This window comes from Drosophila subpulchrella, chromosome 2R (genome assembly GCF_014743375.2).
Source record: "Drosophila subpulchrella strain 33 F10 #4 breed RU33 chromosome 2R, RU_Dsub_v1.1 Primary Assembly, whole genome shotgun sequence".
In the NCBI taxonomy this organism is placed as follows: domain Eukaryota; kingdom Metazoa; phylum Arthropoda; class Insecta; order Diptera; family Drosophilidae; genus Drosophila; species Drosophila subpulchrella.
Genome location: NC_050611.1, coordinates 21,108,927 through 21,117,703, shown reverse-complemented (window position 1 = coordinate 21,117,703; position 8,777 = coordinate 21,108,927). Strand labels below are relative to the sequence as shown.

Sequence of the window (8,777 nt, the reverse complement as noted above, 5' to 3'; positions counted from 1 at the left end):
CAATAATTGCATATATTTATTTATATGCGCCATTTGTTTATTTTTATACATTTTCTTAGTGATGTCACAGGCGGCTGCAGTGCCAGTCAGAAACAAGTTGATACGCTGTTTTCAGTATTGCGTGTCGTATCATTAACAATATTAAGAGTGATGAGGTGGAATGGATGGCTGGATGGTGGCTATGTGGGTGGGTGGTCGGGTATCTCGGGCAGGGGATCCCGAACAGCTGCCTCACGTCTGCTTCTCATGACAACGCCGATGGCGTGCGACCTTTTCATGATAGATTCATTTGTTTTGACGTCTGCGAAGCGTGTGATTCCGCTGGCGGAAGGTGGAAGGAAGTGTCTGATTTTCCTAAAATATTGTGCACAAATATTTCCTCAATGAATAACTGTGGGAATCCAAAATAAAATCGGATTCATGTCATTTCTATTTTGATGACCTGCGGAATAAATAAAAAATTCCTACACACCTTAAAGAAATTATTTTATTTTGTTGAACATTTTCTTGCAATTTGAAATAGGGCCTAAAATTTTTAATATTTTAGTTCATTTACAAATTTTTTTTTAATTTCATCATTACACTCTTGCTATTTACAATAAAGCTTTATATTTTCAATAATGATTAAGTTCAATTCACTTTTGATAACCTTAAGAAATATTTTTTGCAGTTAACATTTTCAAAAATAGTTTATGACAAATCACATAGTTATTCAATATTTTCTCATTTTATTTAAAATGTATTTTTTAGCCAATATTTACACAAAACAAAAAGCTTATAAAGCTAGGCACGATAGTACATGCGTTCAACGAATTCCAATTTGTGACAACAATTAAACAGGAATATATATGTACAACTTGATTAGCCAACTATGCTTATAATTCAATATTTGGTTATTTAGCTTTAAAATCGAAAGAATTTTGCTTTCGATCTCCTTTTGCCACATACAATGAGCAGGAATTTCAAACAATTTCCAATATTGACTTGGCTCGGCTTAGTGGCCCTTTAAAATTGGCCGCCTCATACAGATCCAGATAGGATTGAAATAGGTTCATCCTTATTTATCTTTCCAGAACTGCCGATTTCCCATAACCGGACATGGATCCTTTCCATTTCTCACTTAGGAGGCCGCATACCAGGTGGTCCTATTGCTGATCGTCTCTTCGTCTGCCTTTGGCATAATCCAGATGTTACCGATTCCGCTATCTGAACTAAAGCGATTGGAGTCGCGATAGAGCGAAAAACTGGGGGCCTTGCGATGCAGGTGATCATTCTCCCGGGAGTAGCGCTCCTGCAGCTTCTGGCGCTCCTCGTTCGCGAAGTTATTGATCATATCCCGGATTAAATCCAACCAGGCGGAGATTTGCACCGGATCTGCGCTGAACTCACACTCCTGCTGCTTCCTGCGCTCGTAGTAAAGCGTGAAGGATTTGGTCTTGGCCGAGATCCCTATGTGCTCGCAGGGATAACGACCATGGAAGATCAGGTTCTTGCCCTTGATCTCCGTATAGATGATGCACTTGTCGAAAATAAAGACCTTGGCTCGGTAGCTGCGCTTTAGCTTGTGATCGAGCACCTGGAACTCGTTCACCTTGCGGAATTTGCCCTGGTAGTAGACATTGAACTGTGGTGGGGATAGAGGAGTTTATAAATCGGATGAGGTAAGCTCTATTAGTAACACCCACCTCATGACAGTCCACTATGTCGTTGATGATCTCCGATTCGTTGGTGGTGGTCAGCAGGGATCGCAGGCGCTTCTCCAGTCGACAGCAGGACTCAATCAGGGGCTTCATCACTATATCACGGTTCTTGAAGAAGGTCTAGGGGTGTATTAGGCAAATCATTAGTTTACTGGATGGGTTTTTTCTCAAGATTTGACTCACATTGATGAACTGCGTCAGAAGCAAAGGATACCGAGCCATGCGCTGAATGGGCTGGACCAGGAAGCTATTTATACCCAACTTATCATCGCGTTCTAGACGAATACTCTGGAAAATAAGTAAAATTTATTAATTTAATTAAATGCGGCTTAAAAAATATATTATTAAACAAAAAATACATTTATATTATAAACAGCTTAACCACATAAACAGTTCTGAACTTACAGTAAAGTAATTTTTGTAGAGATCGCACAGTTTAAGGGACTTTTGCTTGTTCATAGTGAAGATAACATATCCATAGAAGCAGTTTTGCTGGGGAAAAGAAATGTAAATCATTTAAAGACTATTTTTTCTCAGTTTATATAACTCACATCTAGGAACTGCAGGAACTCATCGAACAATCGCTTCAGATCGCGTCTATTGCGCAGCAGCATGGGCAGGAACTCATCCCGATGGAACTCGGCGATCTGCTCGATGTTGCCGAACAGATCGTACTTCTTGCCCCGAAGACCCAGGGGCAGATCCTTGCGTTGGAAGATGTTGCCGTAGTTCTCGATGCCCGTGAACAGGTTGTTCACGTAGGCCTCCTCCGTCTTGATCAGCTCCTCCAGAATGGGATGCACGCACTTGTCGCTCTTGTCCCGCAGCTCGATCTCAACCTCTTCCTCTCTGGAAATAAGATATTAGAGAAGTATTAGCAAAACATTCTAATGATCCCAAAAATATATACCTATTTGAAATTGAACTTGACTAAATCTTAATAGGTTTTGTTTTGACAGATTATATAGGAAATCAAATTTCCTCTATCGACTATTAATACTCACTCATCTTTTGGCTGGTAGACCGAGTGAAACTTGCCCACCACATGCTCGTTGGTGGTCCCAATGATTTCAGTCTTTCGTCTCGGCGTAGAACGATAGTTTCTGGAGAGGAAGAGAGATTATTAAGCTCATTATATAAAATACTTGGTATCTTAAGCTAAATGAAAATAGCACGCAAGACAATAACAAAAACAAGTGCAGCAGTGATAACTATTTAGATAAACCCCCACGTCGGTTGAGTCAGCAAAAGGAGAAGGTCTGAAGATAAGACCAGTAGCAACCTTTAAGCAGCTTAAAACAAGACTAGATAATGTCAGCAGGCGTACATGATTGCCATTGGGGAGTGAGTCATATAGCACCCATAAGTCGGGAATCTCATTTCGGAGATATCATTTCGGGGAATTCATTTCAGGAGTTCAATCCGGAAAATCGTCGTTTCGCTCGGTTTCCACTAGAATGCTTTTCTTGTGTGGCTCGAAGATTTGCATGGACTCCTCGATGGATTTGGCCATCCAGGTGACCACCTTTAGAATGAAATCCATTTGGGAGATGATGAACCAGGATATCATGATGAGGAGACCCATGGCCAAGGCGGTCACCACGAAGCCCGTTACCTGGAGAAGGACTTGGCAAGTTGCCTTTAGTCAGAAAAAAATGGAGAAAGAGGGGGAGACACTCTCTACAGACCCCGGCCACGCAGCCTTCCACAGCCTGGATGTTAATCGAAGAGGCCGAAAGCCGCCAGTGAAAAGAGGCGCTTTCTTCTTGATGGGACTCGCTCTCCGGCTCCTTATCGGGCTTTCCCTCCCTCAGGACCTCAGCCGTATCATAGTCTATATGCCGAGTAGTGAATGTCCTGGGTCTAGACCCCACAACCCTTGGCGCCTCGTCTTCCGAGGAGTAACTCTCGCGATCCAGAGAACGCGTTCGGCGAGTTTTATCCTCTCTGCTGGAAGAATAAGAGCTGGCGGGAAAGTCACTGCTGGCAGAGCGGACGAGAGATGGTTGGGATCTGGGGGCACTGGCCGTACTCTCGGCACTCGTAGCCTCCGTCTGGGAATCGGTTTCGCCCGCATGTTTCTTCGCCGGCACCGCTGGTGGAATCTTCTTCCCCTTCCGCGGCGGCAAAGGATCATCCTTGGTGTCCGTGCCCTTGGATACCCCCACTGGAGTGGTATATACTATGGAGCGGTGCTCCCGCTCCTGCAGAGCCTCTTCGGAGACTTCGTGGCCGACATCTTCTGCTGAATTCGCCTGCGAGTGATTCTTCTCCTCGTCCTTTTCGCGGTCATCCATAATCGAGCTGCAACTGCTTCAGGGCGCCCGATTTCCATTCACTCATTTTACAATTTTTGGCATAGTTCTCAAAACTAGAATACTCTACCAAATGCCTGCTTGCTATCTTTTAGGTTTTGGAATTTTCTCTGTCAAACCGGTTGGCCAAAAGTGCTCCAAAACTCAATTAACACTTTGCCAATTAAGTTTCGGCTGTGCGAGTGCTGTGAATAGTTGGGTTTTTATGGGCAAACTCACATCATTTGATTTTTCGACACCGAAAAGGAAGCTAAGCGACCGCGAAATCTAGTTAATTAAGGTTGGAGGAAGGCCAGCCTTGGGAAAGGAAGGTTTAGGTAACCTCTTCAGAACCCTTAACAAAATCTGCTCTAGGAACATTTCCTGATATCCAGTTAGGAATAGCTTTCACTTGAAATCCTATAAATGACTAGTATTCATTCACTTTTCAGCTTATCTATTAAACAAATATAAGGGTTACTAATTTGAGAAAGCGGCTCTAAGGTAAAGTCTACTATACAGAATTATTATTTGTACCAGACAAACACCATTACTTGAGTAAACTACATATACATAGTTTTATATATATATAAAACTATCCAGTTGAAACTAAAAATCAACGCACAACAAAATACACTCTAATGAGACTACAAAGTTTTATTTTTTTCCAAAAGGTATATTACTAATTACCCCTATGTAAGGTAAAAATAAACAGAAAATATCAAAGGTTCTCTGTTAATAATTGTAAAGCCTTTTTGAAATAGTGCATTGCAGTAGTAAAGTTATTTTATATGGTGAAAACCGCGATATATATTCAATCGAAAATGTATCAATAAAAATGTAGGTAATCTTTATGCCTTATAAAGGTTATATCCAACACTTTTTCCATAACACCCACACAAATATGAATAAAAGGGAATTTCAGACACCGCTGCACCTGTTAGTTTTTTCGCAATCTAAAGTTTTTGTAAGTACCCCATTTTGATAAGGCTTATCAATGTACAAATATTTACCTGGGGAAATCGTTGCGCATCTTGAGCGGCAATGTGCGTCTGTCCTTGGATTGATCTGCGCTAATGGATCGCTGAACGTGCTGTTGGGTCTTCGGATCCTCCTCCTCCTGACTGGTACTGGGTATGACCTCCGAGGTGGTATCTGCTGGTACATATTCCTCGGTGGGCGTGGCATGGGGATCCGTCTCGAAGTCGGATATCTGATCCACTTCGTCCTCGGATCGCACTTCGTGGATGCTTGCGCCTTGGATACTGGGTATGGAGCTGCTGCGACTGCTCCCCAGTCCTGGGAGGCGGATGCGACGCGGGGGCGTGGCTGGCGGAGTGCGTTGATCACCGGAGTAATCCTCGAAAGATGGGTGACGACGGTTCTCCAGCAGTTTGAGACTGTGCCGCTCCTGCTTCATGAAGCAGACGGTGGTTTTCAGGGTTTCAAAGCGGTGCACCTTCTGGCGGACATCCAGCAGGGCGGGATCGGGAGTGGGTGGTGTGGTGGGAGAGTCACCTGGCGTGCTGACCTCCACTCCTCCTCCGCCGCCACCGTTTTCCACCGCCAACTCGTGCATCTTGAGCAGAGAGCGTCGGTTGAAGGCGCTCTCCGTGTCGGAGTTCACGGAGTACGAGAGCTGGAACGAGCTGGAGCTGCTGCTGGGTGGAGAACCTGCGTCGACCGCCTCCGGCTGGCTACTGACGAGCGTGCTCGAGTGGCGCTCCTGCTCCGCCGCCTGCTGGCTAATCCGGCGGCGCGAGTTGCGCTTGTTGAAGTTGCGGTTGCTGAGATTGCGCTCCCGCCGGAAGGGCAGCGGACTGAGATCTTCGTCGGCCATTTTGGTTGGCACTGGGTACCGGGGGTCTTACCCTCCCGATAAACCTTATCTACCCAGCGGGTGCTACTCTCTTTCTCCGGTTTTCCTGGTCTCTCGGGGGCTTTTCACTTCGGCATTATCATTGGGGTATTCTCTCCCAGCGAATTTTGCTTCTCCGCTCCAGCTGAATTAAATATTTACGACCTGCTATTTACTTTCGGTTTTTTGTCACCGCCAAGTGTATATAATGTTTATCTTATTTTGAATTTTTTCGGTTTTTTGGTTTCAGCTTTTTGCGTTAAAAACACGTATTCGTATCTCTCCGCTTGTGTTGGCGTCAACTGTTGCGCTTTTTGCCTCGCTTTTGATTCTTTTCGTCGCTTTATTGCGCTGCAAAACAGAAATTTGTAATTAAAGCGATTCGTATCGTCAAAGCTCTATAAATAAAGTATTAAAGTCGAGTTTGTTCGACTAATTAGACATGTACGGGGGCAAAATGCTGACGGAAAGCGAATGCATATTTTGACAAGGGACTTAACTCATTATCGACTAGGAAATCCGGAGTGGAACCTTGAAACAATATAATATTTAATCGGTTATAGTTATCAGTGAGAAGAAAATGTTAATAAAAGTTTTATACATGATAACTAAATCCAATTTATTTTTTTACAATTTTGGTAATATCATTTTTGAACAAGAGCAATTATGTTTTATAAAACCCCACACACATTTTTAGATACCGCCAGGCAAACATGTTCTTTGAATTAAGATCTCAGTCCCTCTCCCACTCTATGCAGATGCTCAAATATTTGCATAGAACTTAACTATGAGATAGAAAAGATTTATTTTTGTGACAAATGACGTCAAGTTGTCGGAGGTTCGTGACAGAAGGAGAGAGCCAATATATAGGACTGTCTTGTGTGGGAAAGGGAGGCATTCATTCTGTGTATAGTTAATTATGTGTGACGTTTGGATTGTTGTTTCAGCTTTTTTATTTGAGCAAAAACAAGTACAAAGCACTCGAAACCGCAAATGAGGCACGACAAAAAGCAAATCAAGAGTGAACGGCTCGAAAGCTTGAAAAAGAGGAGGAAGTACGAAGTTCCCCGAACAAAAGAAAGTAGAAAAAGTCGCAGAAATGCAACATTTCGATTCCGGAATAGCTCCGCATTTGAATGTGCCCATATCAAAAGCCATTTCTTGTTGTATAAAATGTAGTACCTACTTTATAGCGTTAAAAAGAATATGTTTTTAACAATTCCCACGATACTAAACATTAGGGATCCTTAAAGGATTCTGGTATATTCTGTATATTTATTTTTAAAAATATTAACCATGGTAAATTATTGCCTTTCTTTGTATCCAGGCTTATCACTAAACAAAGATCAACAAAGCCAAAATAGTGTATTTATGACCTAAATAGATAAGTTCTAACCCCCAATGGTTTTGCTTTTGCGGAGGTATTCCCAATTCCGGATGGTTTTAATCTTATCGGGGTCATATATTGTGTAGTGGCTATAAAATTGTTCTATTGTTGCAATTGTCAAGTGCAGTTTCACCAAAAGGGTTTTCCCCTATTCCAGAAAAAGAACCTTATTAACTTAAGTGCTGATTACATTACGTGACCCTGACTCCATATTTTGGTTATTTAGATAAGGGATTAATCTGCTTATAGAACTCCAAGCTTCTTGGGGGATTTTTCAATCGTTATTAATAGACCGCAGACTGGTTATAGCTAATTGGCCATTTAGCGTCGTCACATGCAAGTTCCATTGTGTTTAACTTGGACTACCTTTTAACTCCCCTGCAACAAAGGGTATATTGTTTTGGTGATAATCTAGAATATACAATACATCCTGTACAAAATATTTCGAGATCAGTGAAGCGTGGGGACTGGGAATTTTCATTTGAATCATTTACAATCGTTCACTGACGATCGCATTATGATTCATACTTGTTATCACTCCCCATTACACCTACTCCTTATCGCGATTTATAACATTTGAATGGGTTTTAAAGCCACTTCTAGGTATTTTTGGCGCACATTGACCAACTTCGGCAATCAGAAAGGGGAACTTTCCGATGTGCCATCAAATCTAATCGATGGAGGATTGGTAAACAAATAGATATTGTTAGGGAACCTTGAATTAGAGGCGCACTTGCGCACTCGGATGATACGTTTTTCGCCCATTAGCAAAGTCAGCTAGCTAAATAGAGTTTCTATCGCCGTGTTACTGTTTAGCCAGCCGATTACAAAGATAAAGGCAAACAGAATAATGGCTTAAAGTGGGAAAACCGCTCGTTACTGGCACGACTCAGTACGACTGTACATATAGACCAAAACAGCTTTACAGCCGAACTGATTCCAGAGAAATGTCACATTTATTCGTTCATTTGCTCAATTAAAATTAGAGTTTGATTTTCAGGTTTCGCACAGTTCATAATTTGTGGGCACGTGTTAATGAGACAGTTTATATATTTATTTCTTCACCACCCTGGCATTCGAGTCACTTGCCAATTTTGGCACTTACATTGTTGGCTTTTTATCGGTTTTGGCTCGGTTTAAGGTCACGGTGCACGCTGCGTATACGCAATACTTTGGTGTATGTGGTTCTTTATGAAGCGATCGCCGAAACGGAGAATTTTTACCGACGGGCAGTACGTTCGCTCACCTGCGCATTTGAATTCGCACTGAGGTGGAGTGGCGCTGAATAATTCGCAGTGCAGCAAGTGCGAGAATTATCGCCTCTCCCGATCTGCGAGCTCTCTCCGACTATATCCACATCGCTCTTTCTATATCTTTTTGCTCCCGCCGTCTGACTTTTAACTGTTCGCCCGCCGAGTTAGGTTTAATTTCTTATATGCGCTCGCTTTTTTCGTACTATTCAGATTGCTCTCTCGGGCTTATAAGCCATAGCGGTTCCGTTCTGTGCCGCATTTTCCACAGCAAATTATTGTCATATT

General features: G+C 42.6%; 1 protein-coding gene across 2 annotated transcripts; it reads right to left on the bottom strand.

Annotated features, from left to right (window-relative positions):
• Positions 1 to 567: 567 nt before the first annotated feature.
• LOC119551215 (rho guanine nucleotide exchange factor 25) lies at positions 568 to 8,500 on the bottom strand. 2 transcript variants are annotated; one of them, XM_037860451.1, is made up of 8 exons: positions 8,345 to 8,500; positions 5,008 to 6,203; positions 2,705 to 2,803; positions 2,252 to 2,549; positions 2,106 to 2,192; positions 1,884 to 1,988; positions 1,686 to 1,820; positions 568 to 1,624 (listed from the first exon to the last, which is right to left on the bottom strand). In XM_037860451.1, the coding sequence occupies exons 2-8, from the start codon at positions 5,832 to 5,834 to the stop codon at positions 1,121 to 1,123; spliced, it is 2,055 nt and encodes a 684-aa protein (XP_037716379.1). In that variant the 5' UTR covers positions 5,835 to 6,203; positions 8,345 to 8,500; the 3' UTR covers positions 568 to 1,120. The 2 variants fall into 2 exon arrangements, with proteins under 2 accessions (XP_037716379.1, XP_037716380.1); XM_037860452.1 differs by lacking the exons at positions 5,008 to 6,203; positions 8,345 to 8,500 and adding an exon at positions 3,028 to 3,064 and having other exon boundaries at positions 570 to 1,624.
• Positions 8,501 to 8,777: the final 277 nt, after the last annotated feature.

Bases quoted from the DNA above. Each gene is read 5' to 3' on its own strand.
- LOC119551215 (XM_037860451.1), bottom strand. From the start codon at position 5,834: ATGGCCGACGAAGATCTCAGTCCGCTGCCCTTCCGGCGGGAGCGCAAT. The intron at 2,804-5,007 runs GTAAATATTTGT...CTTCCTCTCCAG, and splicing joins ATGCGCAACGATTTCCCCAG to AAACTATCGTTCTACGCCGA. The intron at 1,821-1,883 runs GTGAGTCAAATC...ATACACCCCTAG, and splicing joins TTCTGACGCAGTTCATCAAT to ACCTTCTTCAAGAACCGTGA.